At 44.1% G+C, this 22242-nt stretch overlaps 1 protein-coding gene and 1 long non-coding RNA gene across 2 annotated transcripts in view; one reads left to right on the top strand and one right to left on the bottom strand.

Annotated features, from left to right (window-relative positions):
• Positions 1-11759: 11759 nt before the first annotated feature.
• The window catches only part of SLIT1 (slit guidance ligand 1), a 231741-nt gene continuing 221258 nt past the window's right edge, over positions 11760-22242 (top strand). Inside the window, exon 1 of the mRNA XM_072626554.1 lies at positions 11760-12208. Coding sequence (XP_072482655.1) covers positions 12015-12208 — 194 coding nt within the window. The 5' untranslated portion in view covers positions 11760-12014. The remainder of the gene's footprint in view (positions 12209-22242) is intronic.
• LOC140524595 (uncharacterized) lies at positions 13594-20877 on the bottom strand. The gene is made up of 3 exons (XR_011973771.1): positions 20775-20877; positions 16463-16701; positions 13594-13906 (listed from the first exon to the last, which is right to left on the bottom strand). It is a non-coding gene; the product is annotated as an uncharacterized lncRNA (long non-coding RNA).

The following is a 22242-nucleotide window of genomic DNA, read 5'->3' as shown; positions in this document are numbered from 1 at the left end:
CAACAGTGAAGCCCATGGAAATGAACGCTTGACTGGCATTCTGGGTCCTTATTAAAGGGAGATTTTGTGGGAGGAGCTTTGTGTTCTGCCTTTTAATCCCAGATGCTGAGGATATTGATGAAGTGCATGATTGATGTGTACGTGTGCACATGCGCACACCTAGGGGCATCCATCATTGGAGTTCTACCTAGTCAGTTTGAACATGTTTTTCTCCTTATTGCGCATGGACATAAACATTGATGCTCTGTTCAAAGGGCACAGACAACTAAGGATAAAAATGTGAAGAATGAAATAGTTCCTTTCCTTAAGGAGCTAATATTATAACGGGAGAGATAACTAGAATACATGGGCAGCTTAGTGGTGCTGGAGATAGAGAGCCCCACCTGGAGTCAGGAAGACCTGAGTTCAAATAGGCCTCAGACACTTATGAGTTGTGTGACTCTGGGCAAGTCACTTAATCCCTGTTTGCCTCAGTTTCTTCATCTGTAAAATGAGGTAGAAAAGGAAATGGCAAACCACTCCACTATCTGTGCCAAGAAAACCCCAAGTAGGGGTCACAAAGAGTCAGCTATGACTGAAATGACTAAACCACAAAAACTAGAATACATGTCAATATATGCCAAATAAACATACAGAAAACCAATATAAATAAATACAATTAGCTAAATACAAGGTCATTAGGGAGGACACTCATAGTCCATAGGATCATAGATTCAGAACTCGAAGGGACCTTAGTGTTCATGTAGTCTAGAGGCTAAGACAGCTAGGTGCAGTGGTTAGAGTGCCTGCCTGGAGTCAAGAAGTCCTGAATTCAAATCCAGATTCAGATATTTACTAGCACTGTGAACTGCTGTTGTGGCAAGTCACCGAGACCGTTTGCATCAGTTTCTTCAGCTGTAGAAAGGGGATAATAACAGGTTGATATGAGAATCAAATCAAATGAGAAAATATTTGTAAAGCATTTAGCACAGCACCTGGCATGTGTGCGTGTGTTCGTCCTTCATTGCCGAAGAAGACCACGCCATCACAGAAATGATGACATGACTTGCACTTGACTTTGTTTTGAGTGAGGGAGGGCTGTGCAAGGTCACCAGCCTCACTTCTCCTCTAGAGTCATCTGAATCTAGTGACCAGATATTCATCAGGATGACAGGAGACAGCCCAGGATGCAGTGGGGGACCGTGGTCTTTTTCAGGGATTCACTTAGATGGAGGTAAAGCCCATTGAGTAAATAGGCCTCTTTAAGAAGTAGTCAGGGAATGACCCTTTAATGAGCAAAAGAAAAAAAATAACTAAATGAAGCTGAGAGGGAAAGAGAAACAAACCGCTACTATTGATAATCACTTTAAGCCAGCCATTAAGTGGAACTTGGGCATTGAAAATGAAAAGCATTTTCATTAGAGACCCCCCCCCCATGGACTCTGCCTGAAACTGAGGCCCAGTGTGTCTAATGAACATTGTATTTGCACCCACAAGTGTCCAAGGTCAAAAAGTGACAAGTCCTAATAGGTAACCTCTGGAGTTTACTGAGAAAGGGACCAATGTGGTCAGATTGGTGCCAAAGAAAGATCATTTTGGCAGTGGTGTATAGGATGGAGGGAGAGAGTAGGGGAGACCAAATGGGCAGCTAGTCCAGGTGAGAGCTGAGACCCTGGATGAGAGCGGTGAGTGAGTGGAGAGGAAGGGCTGGATATGAGACTTGTGGAAACAGAAATGACAAGATCTGACCATTGACTGAGTATGTGAGATGACAGAGTGAGGAATCAAGGATGGAATGGAAAGAGCTATGAGGCAAAGAGATGAATTAGAAGACTATAGTTCAGGGGGAAAGATGATGAACTAAGATGGTGGCTCCAAGAATAGAGAAAGTGGGTCAAATGGGAGAGATATTGTAGAGGTAGAAGGGACAATATTTGGCAACTGACTGGATGTGTTGGGTGAGGGTAAGTAAGCTGTGGAGGATGGTGTTGAGTTTATGAATGTGGGAGTTGGAAACACGGTGGGGCATTCAACAGAAATAGGGAAGTTTGGAGGAGGGGAAGGTTTGGGGATACAGGAAAATAATAAACTCCATCTCAGGCAAGGTGAATATGAGGTATCTCTAGACCGGGAAAGATTGGATCAAGAGAACTTTTTGAGGGAGCAAGAGAAGGGCGACCTCATTATCAGAGCCTGGGAAATAGAGGAAAGAGTTGGAGATGACACCAAGGAACTTTGATGTGAAGGGGAGGGGAGAGGGAGTTCCCAGAAATTCTTCTCAAACTTCTCAGTAAAGTAGTAACTGAGGTCCTCAGTTGAGAACATGGGAGTGTGAGAGGCTTGCCAAACAGAACAGATTTGGAATAGCTTGTGTGGGGAATGAGATCAGAAATGAATTAGGGAGGAATAATAGGATTGCCTTACTGCAGTGAAGGTCCAGTTGAGATTAGATAACATAAATTTATAGTGGTGTGTCCCAGGTGGTCCAGCGGCAGCTGCAGGCACAGTGCCACAAACAGTATATTTTCACTGACCTGAATATTGCCCGTACTGTCACAGACAATTTATGGGTGCTGCTCTGAGGAGGAAGACATTTGTGGGGCTGAACTGCATCAATTTCATGCCACTCTAATAACCAGAGGGTACTGGTCTGGGAGGAGTCATTATTTCAGAGCTCAGTAAGTATCAGAGCTCCAGAGAGATGAAGCCCTTTAAATGCCAAGAATGGAAGGACTGTTCAAAGGTGGTAGAAGCAACCCAGAATGTCAGCCCCAGTTGCCACTGACCAGGGGATATTCTGGATTCTTCCTTCCAGCTCCCTTGGTGCTTAGCCTTGGGCTATTTCTAGAGTTGTAGCCAAAAATTTGTTTTCTACTTACATAAAGAGTTGATGAGGGAGGTGGGTATCAGCAGCCAAGGATAGTTCATGATGAGTGCAGTCAAGTTGGGGGATGTGTTGTTTAACCCTTACCCCCTTAGAGAGTGGAGGTGAAGGCACCCAATATAGTGCAAGAGTGGCCTAGGTGGAGGACCACAAGTTGAGGTTGTGATGGTAGTGACAGTGCTTGCAATGGAGGCAGGACATACAGCGCTCCTATCTGTGATATGATGGTGGTCCTCTGGGGGCAAAACCCCATTTTTCCACATGTTTGTTATGATTCTTCTGCTTCTCAGGTTTCTTCCTCCAATCTGTCTTTCTGTTTGGTGATCTTCATACCTGCTGCCCCTCTTTTTGATTTGATTTCCCTGGTTTCAGAAAAAGGGCTTGAAACCTGAAACCTTTTTAACGTTCACCTGACTGACTTAAACACTGTCAAAAAACAGTCTTTGGATCCAGTCAGGTGGCTCCCAGAACTCTGTTGCCTTCTGCCAAGCCTTGCCTTTAATCTCCTACTTGAACAGCGAGGTGGTACAGTGGATAGAGCACTGGGCCTAGACTTAGGAAGACAAGTTCAAATGTGACCTCAGACACTCAATAGCTGTTCCACCCTAGGCAAGTCACTTAATCTCTTTGCCTTGGTTTCCTCATCTGTAAAATGGGAATAATAATAGCACTTACCTCCCAGGGTTGTTGTGAGGATCCATACTTAATAATCATAATTTAATAACAATTCATTATTAATCAATACAAATTATTCATTTATTAGGTAATAATTTATTGTCAATAAAGATAGCAATTAAAAAGCATTTAGCATAGTGCCTAGCACACAGTAAGTGCTATATAAATGTTAGCTATTATTATTATCTTGTCACCCCAGTTACACACTCATATCCCAGGATCCTTTTGGAGAAAGCCTCCCTTGGGGGGTCCGTGTTGGGGGATAAGTAAATTTCTCCTGCCCAAATTCCATCAGACAAATCACTTCACAAAGTCACAGATGCAGAGCCAGAAAACACTTTGGAGGATGTAAAACCCAACTCCCTCCTTTTACAAATGAGGAAACTGAGACAGAGGCCCTTGACCTGGGTCACACAGCTGGTAAGTGTATGAGGGGGGTTTGAACATTCTGCCAGAGCCTACAGTTTCTAGTTGTACCTCAGTTGTACCTCCCTGTGAAACAAAGCTAATTGCGGTTATTGCCTTTGCTGTCCTTCTGGGAAAATGAACAGGTTAGTTCAGATTTCTTTAAAAAGCACAGAGGTGGGGCTCAGGGAATGAAGGGTTAATATGACTCCTGTGTCTGCCCTTTACATCAAGTGCAGAGGCAAGTGATCAAGGGCTTGGGGGTCGCTGAGAGGCACCTGAAAGCAAAGGTGGTTGATTTTCTGTAGGTGCTTAGCACCAGCACTTGGCACAAGGATCTGCGCATAGTAGGTGCTTAATATATGTGTATTGACTGACCACCTGACTACATGTCCACAGACATATCTCCTCTCTCACTTTATTTTCCATACATACATACATACATACATATATATTTTTGTCCTCCCGTTCTTCTCTTCTCTTCTGCCAGTATTTTAAGTCAGTCCGTGGCACTGAGGAACTGCTCAGCTCAGCTCCCTACATGGCATTCACAGGCTAAAGATCTTGTTGATTCTTAGTTTAAAGCAATAAATCACAGGAGAAACTAGAAGGCTGGGGAAACCAGGAGACTGCATTCTGCATAGGGGCTGCAGGATGAAAGAAATCAAGTTATTTGATCCTGTGATCTGAGAACCTCCAGGGGCTCTGGGATCAGATTAAAGTCAAACTATTCTTGATTCCTAATTCCTCATGTTTCTGAAGCACGGGATGGTTTACAAATTGCCTTTCTGGCAACAACCTTCTGATCTAGGTGTGCGAATATTAATGCCCCCACTTCACAGACAGGAAAATTCTGACTTAAAGAGATGATGTGATTTGCTTAAGGGTACACAGCTAGTAGACAGCATAGCCTGGTGATTGGTACAGTGGTTTGGTTTGGTTTTTTATTATTAAACTATGTTGCCCCTTCAGTGATAGATGTCACAAAGAAGCCTGGCTTCTAGCCCTATTTGCCACTCATTCACTGTGTCATCTTTGGAGTATTACTTCCTCTCCTGGACCTCAGTCCCTTCCTTTGTAAATGAGAGGGTTTAGGCTAGGTCATCTGGAGAGCCACCCTGATAGATATGGTGGAAAGAGCATTGCTTTTTAAAGATGGCAGACTTAGACTTGGCTCTAGTACTGACTACTGATCTAGGTAAATGGAGTGAATGTTAGACCTGGATTCAGGACACATATGAACCCTGCCTCATATTGTATAGAATCTTGTGATCCTCAACTTTCAGAGCCTCAGTTTCCTCCTCTATAAAATGGTGATTGTATTTGTACCATGTGTCTTACAGGGTTGTCACAGACATCGAAGTCCTGTATAAAATGTGAGCCATTGTTAAACCTTACGACATTGTGTAAAGGAGAGTGACTGTTGCTTTTCTGGACCTTAGTTTCTTCACTTATAAAATGAGGGATTTGGACCAGAATATCTCTTAGGTCTATTCAACACTCAACCCTGTAACTTCTCATGTCCCCTCTAGCTCTCAGTCTCCTCCTCTGCAAAATGAGGGACCTGGGTTAGAATCTTCTCAGGTTCCATGCTGCTCTGGAGGGTCCCATGCTTTTGCTCTGTGGGATGACGAGATTGAGGAGTTTTCACAAGCAGGCTCTGGACTTTTGCTCTGCTTCAAACCCCAGCCGGCTCCATTACCTACCCAGGTGTCAGGTCATTAGTCTCTGCTCCTATGATCTATACCTTCAGTGAAAAGTTCCAGTGGATACAAGGAGAGGTCATGAAGGATAACAGATCTAAAAAAGGGGCAAACTTTAGGCCACTTCAAGCAAAGCTAGCGGGGGTGGGGAGTGGGGAGTGGGGAGGGAAATGCTCTGTCTCTGCAAGTAAGTCTCCTCTATTTGTGAACCCCAATGGCCTTTTGTTCAGTCTTTGTGAGAATCCTGCCTTGGGGTGACACGAGGGAGGGAGAGGGATGTGCTGAATTATGAACAACTCAATCCACCAGTCCTAAAGCATTTAAGCATTTCCCACCTATTGGGCTAGGCACTGAGGATACAGAGGAAAGTAGAAAAATAATCCCTTCCCTCAGGAATCATATAACCGACCTGGAGGAGACAACAAAAGGCTCATACAGAAGAGTTACAGGTAATTTTGGGAGGGGCCACTAGGAAAGACCTCCTGTAGAAGGGCACATGAGCTGAGTCTTAGGGAAAGGAGGGGGTAGAGATGAAAGAGAAGCCAGTCCAAAAAAGAAAGAATATGGAGAGTTCTCTGTTAACTTATTCACTGTTTCTTACTATTATGATTAGCTGGCAGAGGAAAGATGTTCCTAGCCCTGGCTGGACTGGGGGGGGCACTTGATTCAAAATTATTTTCTGTGGGGGTGACCTGAGGGTGCCTTACGGGAATAGTGTGAGTCGTACTTGTAGAGGGAGTAGGAAGAGAGGGCTAGTCGAGGGGATACAGGCTGCCATGCCTGTCTCTTTCTTCCTCTTCCCCCTCCCTAAGCAGAGGGAGCAGGTGGTAAGTAATGTAGGGGGAGACCAAAGAGGGGAAAGGGGGAAAGGAAATTGAAAAAGCAAGGGGAGGGGGCTGGTGGCAGTGGGGAGGATTGGAGCTGTTATTTAATGAGTGCATGTGCTATGAACACTAATGAGCTGGCGGCATTCACTAAACGCTGTCTCCCAAAATGGGGACTTGGGCCAGGTCCTTGGGTCTAATAGAACAGGGGAACAAATAACTAAGGACGGGGGTAACTACTGAGCACAGGGCATGACTGGATGACCTCCTACAACATGGAGGTGGCCAGTTTGTCATTTATTCTCTGAGCTTCACACCCTCTGAACTCTGGGAACTGGAGGGACTCTGACTGGGTCACAGGATTTGAAGCTGCAAGGTACCACAGAAATGAATTCTGTCCAAACCCTTCCTTTTACAGATGAAGAAACTAAGGTCCAGAGGTAAAGAGCTTGCCACTGGATCACACAAAGACACAGTTGGGATTCAGAGCCTGGTCCTTGGATTTACAAATCCTGTGCCCCTTGCACGATATCTTGCTGTCTTCGAGTTCCCACATGATTTAACTTCTAGCTTCTATGAGGGGCCAGGAAGATGAGTGACAGTCCAGAAGTCCTTGCTGGTGTCTAGGTATTCTTGAGCCAGTGGCAAGATTACACTGTGTAGCTGGTTCTATCTTCTTCTCTTGGCCTCCCCCTCATCCTCCCTCTCATTTCCAGACCCCCTTTTTCTCTCCATAAGCCTCAGTAGCGACACTCAGTTTGACCAATCAACACTCCTACATTCCCCACAGGGGACCCTGATTCTAAGTGCCCTTCTGGGGATCAAGGCAGGAGGAACAAACAAAAAAAATGAAGTCCCAAGTATCATTTTTGCATCTAGGTCTCTTAAATACCTTTTTTTAATCATTGGTATGCCTCCTGGTATCTTGCTGCCAAACAGAATAAGGGGGTGAGCTTTTAGCAGCCAGTCATATTTTCAGAGGTTAGTCAGGAATGTGGCTGGTCCTTCCTTCTGTGGCTTTGAACACAATTTATTCCCCATGGGGAAGGGCTAAGAATTTAGCATCTGAGGCAGCTTGGTGTCACAGAAATAACAGGGTGGCCTGGAAGTTTAGAGAGGCAGTTTGGGCTTTGTGTAAGGTAGGGGAAATCACTTCTTTTTTTTGGGTCCAGCTTCCTTGTCAGTTAAATGAATGAGCTGGACTAAGTGATCTTGAAGGTCCTTTTCAGCTCCAAATATCAATGACATAAAGCTAGGAATTAGTGCAATGATGCGGCCAGGACAGTTTTTTATCTATCTTCCTTACTATGAAGAATATAGGACATATTTGGTACTTGGAAAGGAAGCAATGGGCACTCACAGAGATCACTGGTTCAAGTATGGGTCTATATTCATGATTTGTGACTATATAATACAAACAGGACTTTGTCATGGAAATAAAGGACACGTTTTTATATACAGGACATCTTGCAATTTTGGGTCAGGAGATATTCCATTATACTCCACTTGGGAACAGAAGCTGTGGTTAAAGAACTCTGTCCAGATAGGACTGGAATTTGGGACCCTTGGTAAGACAGATACTCCAAGGGAAGGAAATTGCTAAGAAAAAGTTCCTGCTTATTAGTTTACTTATGGTCTCTAGCCACCAGAAGTGAAAAGAATCTGGAGTCTGGTTAAAGACAGATGTAAAAGACAAATTTTGCCATTCCTTTTTGGTTTTTACAGAAAATGAGACACTTTCTGCTTTTATTTTCAGATCTCTAGCTCCCACAGAAAGTGCTTGGATGGCATCATTGCGTGTTTCTTTTTATGCCTTATCACACGTCTTCCTCCCCTTCATTCCAGTTACCATCTTGCCCAGAGCCTAAAAGTAATCTTCATAGCCATAACTAAGGCAGGGCAATTGGAGCTTTGTCTCAGAGCTGTTAATTTGGAGGGTCCTAACAGCACCTTCCCAGAAGCAGGGAAGGTGCTATCACTGACTTCACCCATCTGTACCCTTTCTCATCTGTCCATCTTGCCCAGCTAGATACTTGTAGTTATACTCTAGTGTATATATGGCTCTGTTGAACTGACTTTGGTCCATTCGTATTTGTTCATACACTGAGAAATGCATACAGGACAGCATATACTGCTTGTGGTTCTAACGTCTACAAAGTAAGGCAAATAGTGTGTGCTCTATTTCTAGTTCAGTCTGGAGAGAATCCGAGGAGCTCCTAAGATGCCCCTTGGTGGTCTCACAAACTCTGTTTGCTTTTGGAGAGAGGTTGGGAAAGGGCAACCTGAAAGGTATGGAGATCATACCATGTGCTTATCTGTTGAAGCTACTGGGAATATTTAGCCTGGAGAAGAGAATCCTGGAGATGGAGGAGGGACATGATAGTCATTTTGAAATATCTGCAGGACTACCACGTGAATGAGTAATTCTACACTTGTTTTGTTTTGCCTCAAAATGTAAAACCAAGAGCTGTTGGGTACAAGTTAAAAGGCAACAAATTTAGGTTTGCTGTAAAAAAAAAAAATACTGAGGATTAGAGGTGTCCACAAGTGCAACAGGCTGTTCCAGGAGATGGTGGTCATCCCCTCCCCCAAAGTCCCAGTGACTTTTTATCCATTTGCTGAAGAGAGAATTCTTTTTCAAATGGCCCCTGAGTACTCTTTCAGTTCTGAAATTCTATGATTCTGTAATTCTTATTTCCTCCAAAGCTCTTCTAAAAGCATAACCCCTGTAGGACAAAAATACTACACACCAAAACTTTCTCTCTGTGTTCTTTTTAGACAGCAGTGGCCATTTTTTTCTGGAGTAATAATCAAGGCTATTTCTTGGAAGCAGCAACCTTTTTATCCATTTGTCCCAAAGGGAAATCTGATAAGATGATATAGTCAAGGAAAAGTGGAAAGGTACCTTGGAAGATCTTTTTATTCCATTTAGCTTTGCCGCATGTCTCTGTGTAACAGATGTACAACATGCCACCATGACAGAAATTCCAATAGTGTTTTGTGTCGTGTGAGGGAGACCGATGGAAAATGTCCTTAAGGAGTGATAGACTACTGCAAGATGCAGTCTGAACAGTGACCTTCCAAAAGTCAATTCTATATCAACCTTGCTGTTAATTTTTTTAAAAAAGGATTTTTAAAAAGCAGACCTTACATATGTAAAGAGGTGGGCATCAAAATGCCAATCTGCCACAACCTATGCTGGATTGGGGCTGGGGACTAGAAGCTGACTTGGAAGGACAACCTCCTCAAAGTGGATGAGGAGGTAACTTACTCGCTAGTATTAAAAACTCACCAAAAAACAAATAAAAAACCAGGAGATCTTCTACAGAAAATGAGGGGTCCTCCCTTCTTTCTCCTCTACCCCCACTCACAAAGCAAAACAGTAGGATTTGCCCTTACTAGGGTTCTTTATTAGGACGATGTATCCCTTAACTTGTCCTTTGTTAAAATGAACTGTATTTTCACAGTCACAGAAAACGAATGTTGGACTGGAAGGGACCTTGGAGATCTAGACAATAGTCTGATTTTACAGAGAAGGAAACTGAGGCTTGCAAAAGGGACTTGACTTACTCTAGGTCACCCACCTGGCAAGTGACACATAGATTTCCGAACTCCAAGTCCAGTGTTCGTCCCACTACATACCAAGCCTGCTTTGAGCTGGAGGACCTGGGTTTCAGTCGAGGTCTGATGCTAATATCACTTGTGTGACCTTGGGCAAGGTACTTGAACTCTAGGGCTAGTTCTCTCATCTGTAAAATATGTCGGTTTGACTGGTTGGCTTCGGAGATTCTTTCCAGCTCAAGATCCATGATCTATGACTCCTTTCCTCCTTCAGGGATGTCCTTGGAATTTATTTTAACCTGATTCTTTCGGCATGCAAGTGGGGGTGGGGATCTCCTCCTCCTTTCCGAATCTCGTAAGGGTCTGGCTCCCCCTCAGTATGGGAGTCAGCTGTAGTCACCAGGAAAGGACGCTCCCTTCCTCGTGCAATGAAGTGACCCTGATGGAGCCTAACTAGGCAGCCTAACTCGGATCCTAGTTTTTCTCCTAGTGGAGTGGAGTATGGGTCCTCGAGGATGGTAGGGGGGTGTGTGGTGGTGGGGAAGGGAGTGAAGGGTTTGGTTGGCGTAAGGACTCGAAGTGAAACTTGAGGGTTCGTGGAATACAAACTCCGGGCCAGTGCAACCTTGGGCCCCTGGAGGGACAGGTGGTGTGACGGAGCCCGCGAAGCTTCCTCTGCCTTGTGCCCTTTAGACACCGCCCCGGTTTTCAGACCCTTGAGGATAGGAAACTGGGGGGGAGGGGGACATCTCGGGGCAGGTGGCTCCCTCGGGGCTCTGAGTGGTCTGCCCCTGGGCTGGAGCAGTGGGGTCCAAGCATCCCTCCCCCTCTGCCCCTGCGCCCCTGCGCCCTAGCCTTCGAGATGAGCTCTGGGCTCAGAGCTGGGCGGAGATGCCCCGGACTCACCTTTACGATCTGGGCACTAACGTGCCCCCCTCCCCCCCATCCCCGGTCCCATGGCTCCCATGCCGAGGCTCCCGCAGACCCCTGGGGCACGAGGTCACCCCACCCTGCCCTAGACTGGCAGGAGGCGCCGAAAGGGTCATTCCACTCCGGAGAACTGGGGTGTCAGAGCCAGAGGCAGAAGCGGGCCACGGCCTCAAGTGGCTCCGAAGTGTGTGTGTGTGTGTGTGTGTGCCTGTGCTGGGCGGATCGGGGAGGACGCTCTTGGGCACGCCTGTTACAGTGTGACTGCTAACGTGTGCCTGTGAGTGTGTGCTTGGCGTGAGTGTGTGCGGGGCTTTTCGTGCGTGTGTTCGTGGGTTATGTGTGTAGGCTGCTGCGCGCGCTTCTTCCAGCGCCCAGACTCGGCTTTCGTGCCTACTTCCAGCTGAGTCGCAGCGCCCCCGCCCATCCCCTTCCCCCCTCTGCGCCCCTGGCCCCCTTTCCTTTGCGGTGGGCAGGGGTTACACCTTTGGAACTGTACGCGGCTCCACTTGCGTTGAGTGGCCGTTTGAAGATTGAGAGGCTGGGGCTGGGGAGAGTCGGGAGGGACGGGGTAGGAGGAGTCAGGGCTGATATTTGTGCCTGTAGATTGATGGATGACTGCTGGATGTGAGTGTGTGTGCGCGCGCGAGAGAGGGTGTGAGTGTGAATGTGTGTGTGTGCGTGTGTGTGCTCGCGGCTTTCCCATTTTCCTCTTCGCAGCAATCAGGGAGGGAGGGAGACGGAGAGAGGGAGGGAGAGAGGAAGGGAGGGAAAGAGAGGGAGAGAAATAGGAGAGGGAGATAAGCTCACTCTAGAGAACTCCATCCATCCAGAGAGGCAGTGGAATAGCTACTGGAAGAGGAAGGCGATTTGCATCCCGAAAGACAGAAGAAAGAAGCTTTTTCTCCTTCTCTTCCCCTCATTTCCTTCCCCTCACCACCTTGTTTTTACCTGGGATTACACACAAACCTGTGTGGTGCCTGGAGCCAAGCCTAGGACTGTAATGGTCAAAGGATCCAGTCTTCTGGCACTGAAACAGGACTGTCTGTGGGTACCATGGCTCTGAAGCACAGAGGTGGCCACTCTGCTTGGCTCCGGCCAGAAGTCTGGCTCTTGGTGTGGAGTGCCCTGTGCCAGCTGTGTGCCCGTGGCTGTCCTGCTCTCTGCACCTGCACAGGGACCACTGTGGATTGCCATGGCATGGGGCTCAGATCGGTTCCCAAAAACATCCCGCGTAACACTGAGAGACTGTGAGTATGGGTACCTTTTTCTTTACGTTTATTCTCAGTGGGGAGCCATCGGCAGCCCCCCTTCCCATTAGCCCCATAATTGCCCCCATCCTAGATTGAATTCCCTAGTCTGGAGCGCACAGTTTGGGGCCCTGGGTAGACAGCCATTGGACTGGTCAGTGGAGCTGAGGTTATTTTCTGAGCCTGAAGCACAGCTGCCTGCCTCTTCTTGATGATTCAAATAGCCCTCCCTAGGGTTGTAAGCTCCCTGGCTCCCCTGTGCTCACTTACACCTGCACCCCCAGCCCTCCTTCTCCCCTCTTATTAGGCTATTTTGAAATGACATAGTAGCTGTTTTCAGGGTGCTTCATAATCTTTTATGAGGTAATCCTGATGGCACCCCCTTGGAATGGAGGTAGTCATCTACTTTACCAGGCATGAAACCTCATTTTGGGGAAATATGGGCTTGGATTAGATCTATATGTGTATGTGTATGCATTTGGCCTTTGCAGTTATGGAGGCTGCTGGGGTGTCTAGGGTGCTTAGTTGAGGCTTCTCCTATTTCTCTTTCCCTATTGTTTTTCCTGGCGCAGTATCCCTTCCTTGGCAGGTATCACCCATTAGTTTTCCTTGTTACCCCTCTTCATCCCCAGTCCAGATAAACAATGGAATGGAACATGTCACAGCATAGCCTTGGGACATCTTTGATATTGGGAGCTTGACTTGTGACTGATCTGGTTCATCAGAAGGGATGTGGATGAGCCTGGCAAAGGGATGGAGGAGGGAAACCTGGTAAATACCAGCCCAAGAACAGAGCCAGTGACAAGACTCTTGTTCCCTTCTTCCTGCTGTGGGGTAGGGAACTCTCTTTAGCAAGGTTAAAGAGAGATTATCAGTTTTAAGTAATAAAAACATCATTTTCCAGTGCCCTCACCCTACTCCCTCCCTTGAATTTTTGAAGATACTATATGTCTTTTATAGTTCTCCTGGAGAACACTGCTGAGGGACGGTGTGGGTAACATGTGTATGTTTACAGAGCTTAGTAATGTGCTTAGAGCCTTATCCAGGCTCTGTATATGCAAATTTGTAGTGTCTATTGCTCCAGACCAATGGTACATCTCATTTTACATCTACAGGATACATGCATGTGTGTGATGGATTTTTGGACACACACAGAGCCTTTGTACTAGCAGAGAGGTTATTGCACCAATAGATTTTGGAATGGGAATTTGTAGGGGGCTGTGTAGCCTCCTTTGAAGCCAGTCTGCCCTTTCTTCCCACACTCCTGTGCAAATCCAGTGGCTCTCAATCAAAGAGCCCATATTTTGATAACTTTTTCACACATTTTCATCACTCCCAGAAGGTCAGGGACAGAAATCGGACCCGAAGGGGATCATTTTTCTCCATGAAACTTTATGTATTAAGGTCAACAATTAGGAAGCAGACAATTTGCCCTAGAACCTCCTACTGTCCAATTCTGTAAGTTTCCCCAATTTTACATCCTCTGAAGTGTATTAGCCATTTGTGATCAAATAGGGGGACAGGGAGGTTAGATGGGGATTGAAATTCTGCTTCTGAATCATAGGGAAGGTTTGGAATCCTTGATGACATTCATCAGTTCAATTCATTCCTTCTTCAGGTCTATCAGGATAGAGCCAGAGTTTAGAGTAGAACCAGATAGTTGCTCGAACCAGAGTTGTTTCTCTTGAAGAAGGAGCCCTGTGGACAGACATTTGCACAGTGACTCTGAATTTCCATGTTTGTACCCTTCCCAAGCTTCCCTCCTCTCTATTCCCATCTCTGTTTGCTCATTTGGAATAGTGGCTAGCTCTGCATTCTCTGATATGTGTATACACCTTCTACAATGTTTCTCACTCTGAATAACATCCTTCTCCTTTGGAAAAAAAAATTTTTTTGTTGAAAAGGTTTGATCATTCATTTTTGGTCTTGATCACTTTCCTTTTTTCCCCTCAAGGGTAATTCCTATTTTAACTCTATTAAGCTATTTAACTTTATAGAAAGAAGTGAGATGGAATCCATATAAGTGTTAGGTTAGTGGAATTAGGGTAGGCTAAGTGACAAAGGGGAGGATTTTGGGCTTTGCCCCAGGCATAAATTATCCTGGAGGAAAGAGGAGAGGTCTGATTATTACTCTGAGGGATCAGGAGAGAACTAGTTTTTGATTGTGGTTCTGATACTAGTTGTGTGATCTTGGACAAGTCATTTGAGCTCTCAGAGCCTCAGTTTCCCTATCTGTAAAATGGGAATGAGATTTCTTACACTATCTATTTCACAGGATTATTGTATGGAAAGTTCTTTGTAAACCTTAAGAGATAATAGAAATGTGAGCTATTATTATTATCTGCTGAATTTGGGTTGAGAGAAATAGTGGAAAGAAATATGTTTCTTTCAAAAAGACCAAGAAAGAGCTACTTGGTAAAGAAAAGAGAATTAAAAAAAACCCCCAGAAATCTGACAGAGCCAGGAAAGAGTGCACACGTGGACTTAAAATAACAGTGGTAAATTTGTCTCTCTAATCAATATGGGTGTCGAGCACTATCAGTGTCTGAAACAGCAGCTTCTTCTGAGGCTGTGAAATTTTTATAGTCTGCAGCTGTGCATTTCTCTTTCGTCCTCTGAGTAGTTTCTATGGCAGCCTGTGTGGCCAGGCAACTTTATGATCCCATATTCCATAACACTGGTTAGTCTCGTCTCCCTCAAATGATGTGGAATCATCCCTGGATTCCAGCAGAGGCTTCTACAGAAAGCTCACCAGAGACCCCCACAGCTGCTAAGGAAATGCAGTTCAGCTAGAGCAGCTATAGGGGGTGAGCTGGGAGGGGGAGAGAGGATGCTAAATAATTTACTGTAATGGAACAATTAAAATAAAGAGCTAGGGAGCAGGGGTCAGGTGTCCCAGAAAGCATCTTCTCATTTGTTGGGCCAGGATTCAGAGAAAACTACTTTGGCCTGGCTTAAAAAAAAACTATTCAGCTTTGATTAAATATATAGATATTTATTATAAATCTATTTTTAAAAATATGAAATTTTATTAAACATGAAATGATTCTATCTAAAATATAGGAAACAACTGTTATTGATATGGAGGTCATCAGAATCAGCTGTCTGTGTGGTGTTAGTCCATTGGCTAGTTAGAGCAAAGGTCAAAATGAACATCAACTTAGAGGAAAGGCTAACACTTTAAACAGTGGCAACAGTTTCAACCTGACCTATTTGGATGAATCAGTGATGCTTCATAGTGGAAAATGGAAAAAAAGGGGCAAAAATTACCGACCTTGATGATCACCATTTCCTGCAAAATTTCAACTGATGTAAAACAGTTGCTGCAACAAGGAGAGTAAAAAAAACTCAGAATCCTCCTTAACCAGCAAACACAATCTCCTTGAAAGGTAGATAAAGGTGACAAGCAAGGGCAATGATGGTTAGGATATGAAATCATTTGTAAAACATTTCCAAGAAGGATGGTCAGATTACTAGCACTAGTGCCTTCTACCACAGCAAAAAGCAGTACTAGCAAAAATATGTATCCAAAAGATTGGCATGAAATCCAAATGAGCCATATTATCCCAAGAGCATTCATGAATGATAAAAGTGGCAGGAGGACAGCAAAAAGATGTAAAATGAAGCAAGTTTGTCAGTATTTTATAACTATTTATTTTCATCGCCAGCGATAGACAAACTACTAATTTTGGACCCTAAGCTCTTTGAGAGAACCATAAAGGTACCCAGTGTACAATGCAGATCAGGTATAGGACAGCTATTTATTTCCTACACATGTGTGTGTTCATCCTTTGTTGCCAAAGAAGACCATGCCATCAGAGAAATAATGACATGACTTGCACTTGGCTTTGTTTTGAGTAAGGGAGGGCTGTGCAGGTCACCAGCCTCACTTCTCCTCCAAAGGCATCTGAATCCAGTGACCAGATGTTCATCAGGATGACTGGAGATGATCCAGGATGAGGTAATTGGGGTTAAGTGACTTGGGCAAGGTCACACAGCTAGTGAGTGTCAAGTGTCTGAGGTGAGATTTGAACTCAGGTCCTCCTGACTCCTGCACTGGTACTCTATGCACTGCACCACCTAGCTGCCCCCTACACATAGAAGAAGGGCTTAAAGCACAAAATCCACATAAGCATATATTAACAAAGACTTAAAACATGATATAACAATCCATACTCATTTCTATGAGGAGACAAGATACTTAAAACATTACAACATGGAACATTTAGTGGGACTGTTGAGTTGGCTTTTCACCTCACTCGTTGAGCAACTCCTTCAAGGTTCATATCTTTTGGCCAGCCAGGACATGGCATGGGCTCAGCCTCCTGGTGGTAGTTCTTTTCTCCAAGATGGGTATAGTGGTAGAAAATGCTTCAGGCTTCTCTAACTGAGCAGCTTAACTGCTCTGAGGAACCAGGAGCTCCTGACTTCCTGGACTCAAGAGGTTGCTTCCCATCCTGGAGACATCCATCTCAGGATCAGTGTTTCGTTTCCTACATTCAGATAAGCAAACACAAAGCAGAAGAGGTAGTAGGACCTTGAGACCCAGGATCAGATTTACCTTGACAGCACATACACATGCAGTCATGTGTGAACTGATGCCATAACTGCTAGGCGGGTTGGGTTGGTGTTGGTAGGGAGAGTGACTCTTCCATGTCTCTCCCCCTGTCACAGGAAATTCCTGTAAGAGTTCCATGCCACATGTTCAGGAGAGAGGAAGAAGAGTGAGAACAGAAGTTGAGTTTTTCCTTCAAAATCTACTCAGTGAGCAGCTCCTCCTGGCTCCTTGGCCAGTCCTCTCTTGCAGCTTCATTTATATAGAAAGTGCTATATAAATGCTAGCTATTCTTATTTGAGAGATTCTATTGGATTGAACCCCAGGTCTGGCTTCAGGAAGCCCTGAATTCAAATCTGACCTCACACACTTACTAGGTCTGTGTGACCTTGGGCAAGGCACTTAATGCTATTTCCTTCAGTTTCCTAATCTGGAACTACTGAAGAAAATGGCAAACTACTTCTGTATCTATGCCAAGAAACCCTTAAGTGGAGTCATGAAAAATTTGACATGACCGAAACAACTGAGCAACAACAAATTATTTGGAATCTGGTTGGTATAACTGATAGAGTGCTGGACTCAGAGTCAAAAAGACCTGAGTTCAAGAACTGCTTCAGCCACTTATTAGCTGTGTGAACCTGGGGCAATAAATTTAATCTATGTCTGCTTCCATTTCTTCATCTTTAAAATGATGACAATAATAGCACTTCCCTCCCAGAGTTTTAAGAATCAAGTGAGGTACCATATGTAAAGCGTTGTACAGACCAAAGAGTCCTCTATCAATCAGAGCTAGCAAGCTGCTGTCATCATGAAGACCAAAGCGTGACTGTGTCACTCTAAATTCCTTCAGAACTGAGCATGTGTTTCCCAAGAGACTTCTGTTCAATGACCCTCTGATTATTAATGGCCAACAACGAATAAAACAGCCAGATATGTATGTGCCAGTGGTGATTGCTAGTGTAATGGAGGATGTCTTGTGTGGAGTAAGAATGGGAAAGGATTATATATAACGAAGTCTTCTAGATGCTTCTGTTTGTGAATGATATTACAGAATCATAGAAAGTCAGAGCTGGAAGGAGACTTTAGAGGGTCCCTAGCCCACCCCAAATCTGACCAAGAATGCCTTCCTCCCAAATAACCTAACAAATAGTCATCTAACCCCTGCTTAAAGATCTCCAGGGAAGGGAAACCTATCATCTCAGACCATCCATTTCACTTCTGGGTAATTTTAATTGTTAGGGATGCTGTTTCTTACATTAAACCCGAATCCACTAAACCCTCGACATCTTTTTTAGACAAACTTCTTTCTTCCATATTGTGCTTATGAAGTTGAGTTTTTTATACCCAAGTGTAAAACTTTATATTTATCCATATTGAATTTAATCTTCTTAAATTCAGTCCAATGTTCTAGCCTGTGAAAATCTTTTTGGATCCTGGCTCTCTCATCCATCGTTAGCCTCTCAGATTTGTGTCATCTACAAATCTGATGAGACTGCTATTTATGCTTTTACCCAAATCCTTTATAAAAATTATTTTGCACAGGGCCAACCACAGATCCCTTGGGTGTTCTGTTGGAGATGACTTGCCACATTGACATTGAACCATTAACAACTAACTGCTCTGAGTCCAGTTATGAATCATCTAACTTTGCTTTACTAGGTTTGATACAATGTAGGCAGAACAGAATATATCCACGGCATGAGAAAAAAGTGAAATTTTGGGAGACACTGTGCTCTTAAGTTGTATTTGTCTCCTTTGAGTTTTTTTCCCTCACCTAATTTTCATGATTTCAAACAAAATGAAAATGAATATAAGGGGTTTTTTAATGAAAAAAATTTGAATTTAGTCTTGCAAGATCTGTTCTTAATGAAGTTTTGTTGGCATGTCTAGTTTTCACCAACTAGCCCTTTAAAAATACAAAAGTCTTAGGGTAGTTAAAGTTTAAAACTGCTTTAGGACTTTTGGGATACCCCGCATATTCTAGAATTTAGCCAGGAATCATTGCCCCTAGGCATCCCCAGAAAATAATATTCCTGAAGTCTCAGTGAACTTATTGGTCTCTTGTTTAATGGATTTCTTTCTCTTCCCTTGTTTTTGGAAAATCCTTTGGTAATTCCCTAGAACAGGTTATTTTCTGCGCTGATAGAGGAAGAGACCACTTCATGGAGGTCATGGATTTTTCAAAGTACAGAAGTGTAATGTGCTTTCACATACGTGTCTAGAGTGCATAGTTCATGAATTGGCTTCCTTCAAAGCTCGGATCATATCATGTCATCTGCAAGAGTCTTTTCCCAATTCATCCTCTCTTCCCTTTCCTTCCAGGGCTAGAGTCTTTCCCCAAGATTACCTCCAATTACCTGGATTGTTTTTTTTTTTTTTGCCTATACATAGTTGTTAGCATATTATATCTTCCATTCTAGAATGAGAGCTCCTTATGGTCAGAGTCTGTTTTGGCCTTTCTTTTGGGCTTTCCCTGGCTTCTTTTATGTCCCAGCTCAAATCCCACCTTCTACAGGAAGCCTTTCTCAGTCCTTAATTCCATGCCTCTCCTCTCTTGATTATCTCCAATTTATCCTGTGCGTGCCTTCTATGTATAGAGTAGTTTGCTTGCTGTCTTCTCCATTGGACTAGGAGCTCCTTGAGGGCAGGGACTATTTTAATCTTTCTTTGTGTCTCCAGCACTTAGCACATGCCTGACACATAGTAGGTGCCTAATATATGCTTATTGTCTTGACTTTCTCTGATGCTTTTTCCATTTCAATCGGCTATGATTCAAATGATTTATGGTCAGATTAGTTATAGAGACTTTTATTTAAGTTTCCTCAAACCCAGTTTTCCAGCACTTATATCCATAGGTTTTGGCTTGGTGGGGATGTTAACAAACATGGAGAAGGAAGTCTTCTTTGAAGGAGAAAAGAAACAAACATTTATTAAGCACCTACTGTGTGCTAAGTGCATTACAAATAGTCTCATTTGATCCTCACAAGAACTATGGATGGTAGGAGCTATTATCATCTCCATTTTACAGGAAATTGAGGCAGATAGAGGTTAAGTGACTTTCCCAGGGTCACACAGCTAGTAAGTGTACAAGACCACATTTGACTTCAGATTGTTCTGACTTCAGGTCCAGCCCTCTATCCACTACACCGTCTAATTAATTGCCTTTCTAAACTCCAATGTTTGTTCTCTACACTCTGCACCTTGGTGCAAAGGTCTATTTAAACAGCCTTGGTTCCTCCCCTTCCCCACACCCTCCAGATCCAGTCCTATGCGTCCCTGTCTTACATTTGCAAGCAGACGTCTATCTACTATCACCAATGCTATATGTCTAAAACAGAACTCTTCATTGTGTCTTCCTCTCTCACTGGTCCCTCTTCCTAACTGCTTTGGGTTTCTGTTGATGGCATGACCATCTCTCTGACACTGAAAAACCTTTGATCATTTCCTTTCTCCTCACTGTCACATATCCTAGTAGTTTCCTGGTCCTATTTATCTTACCCATATCTGTCCCTTTCCCTTCTGTTATAGCCTCCGAGAATCTAGGTGCTCATTTCCTTTCCCCTAGATTACTGTAATAGTCCCTTCCATACTTGACCTTCCTACCCAATCCACCCTTCACACAGCTGCCTAAATAATCTTTCTTCATGCACAATCTGACCACACTACCCCACTGCTCACAAGCCTTTAGTGGCTCTCTATTACCCATCTGAGAAAACATGAATGTCTTAGTTTGGCACAGGTTTCATTGCTGGAAGGGAAGCCTAGAGATCATCTGGTCCTTTTTTTCCACAAATGAAGAAATAATCATAAATAAATAAACATTTATTAAGCATTTTCCATGTGCTAGGCACTGGAACTCTGTCCTGCCATGTTACATGTGCTGATTGCTAGCCCCCTGCCCACAAGCCCGTTTGATTACACAACAAACACTTTCAGTTTTTTTCTCATATATTTCCAGGCCTTTTTGGTCAATGCTCCCATGTAAGCCTTTTCTTTTACATTTCAACCTACCTTTCCAAGACTTTGCTGACATAGAAAGTACATTTTTGAGGCAGCCGGATATATGAAAGATCTATTTCCCCTCAGCAATACTGGTTACTGTGTAGTAGAACCCCTTCTCCCAACTCAAAGTCCAGGCTAGGCAATGGAATTTGGACAGCAGGACCCACGAATCAGTGAACTGGAAAAAGGATTCTAACAAGCATTCTATGTACACTTTTCCAAGGATATTAAAGAACCTTAGTCTTCTCATTTAACAGAAATTATGATTGCATTTGTATTCTGCAGAGACAGTTGTCATTTTTAGGAGGATGGAAAATTTCCAGGGAAGGCACTAGGAATCTTTTAATGCTAAAAAATTAAAGGAAGGCTCCTCTCACTATTTTCTCCCCTTCCCCCCATTCCTCCCCACTACTTTCTGGTTCTTCCCTTAATCTTGGTTTTCACTTGAAAGAGACAGGAAGCTCTGACTATACTGGTAATTCCCAAGTTCCTGGTGACTGTAAATTTCTATGTCCCCTTAAATGAAATAAAGATTGCCTGGCAGGATACCAGCTTGCCCTGAAGCGGCTTTTGGGTATTGACCCATATTCTTTATTCCCATTCTGCTCCCCCCACCCCAGTTGTTTAAAAATGAATATTTTACTGATTTTTTTATATTGCTATCACTTCTTAATCCCAGCACTTCCCCCCACTTCTTCAGCCCCTCCCTTGTAAAAGAAGTAGAGTTAAACAAGGCAAGTCAGCGCACCAGCCAGTGTCGGCCTCCTGAGAATTGGGGGGTATACCTTCTGGTGTGTTCTCCGAAGTTAAGATTGGCCATCATGTCATTTTCCTTTACATTCTTGTGGGTGGATTTGCGTGCTTGTTGAGGAGGGGCAGGATGGAGGATTAGGGCATCTCTGATAGTCCTATATTGCCTTCTGGATGACTGCTCCCAGGGGATGCTGGAGGCAGGGGTCCTTGTTAGAGGACAGGTTGGACCGGATGGCCTGGGAGGTCTCTTCTGATGGTGACGTTTTGTGGTTTTACTTTGAGGTTTGGGAGAAGAGGAGGGATGGAGAGGGCAGATTGGATCCTGTTATTGGGATCAGCTGGGATATTTGCTGAGCAGCCACCTCCAGTTCAGTTCAGTTCAGCACTGGCATTAACAGCTCAGCGGGACCCTTTCTTAATGGGATTTTCTTCTCAAGTGCAGTAATTATCACCATACAAATACTTATTACCCAGAGCAGATGATGACCAGACCTTGTATGGCAGCCATCAAGTGCATGGCATAGCACGAATCCTTTTGAGAGAGAGGGCCTTGTCTCCTTTCTGGTGGTTGTAGTTGGGAGGATCATTCATTCATTCAGTCAACAAACATTTATTAAACTATGTTTAATTGAACATTGAATCCCAAGCTAGGGATATGAACCCAGAAACAAAACCCTGTTCTCAAGGATCTGTTAGGGCAATATAATATGTACACAGGCAAATG

The sequence above is a fragment of the Notamacropus eugenii genome, chromosome 1 (genome assembly GCF_028372415.1).
Source record: "Notamacropus eugenii isolate mMacEug1 chromosome 1, mMacEug1.pri_v2, whole genome shotgun sequence".
NCBI lineage: Eukaryota > Metazoa > Chordata > Mammalia > Diprotodontia > Macropodidae > Notamacropus > Notamacropus eugenii.
The sequence above is the reverse complement of the archived record's forward strand: the minus strand, read 5'-3'. Positions and strand labels throughout refer to the sequence as shown.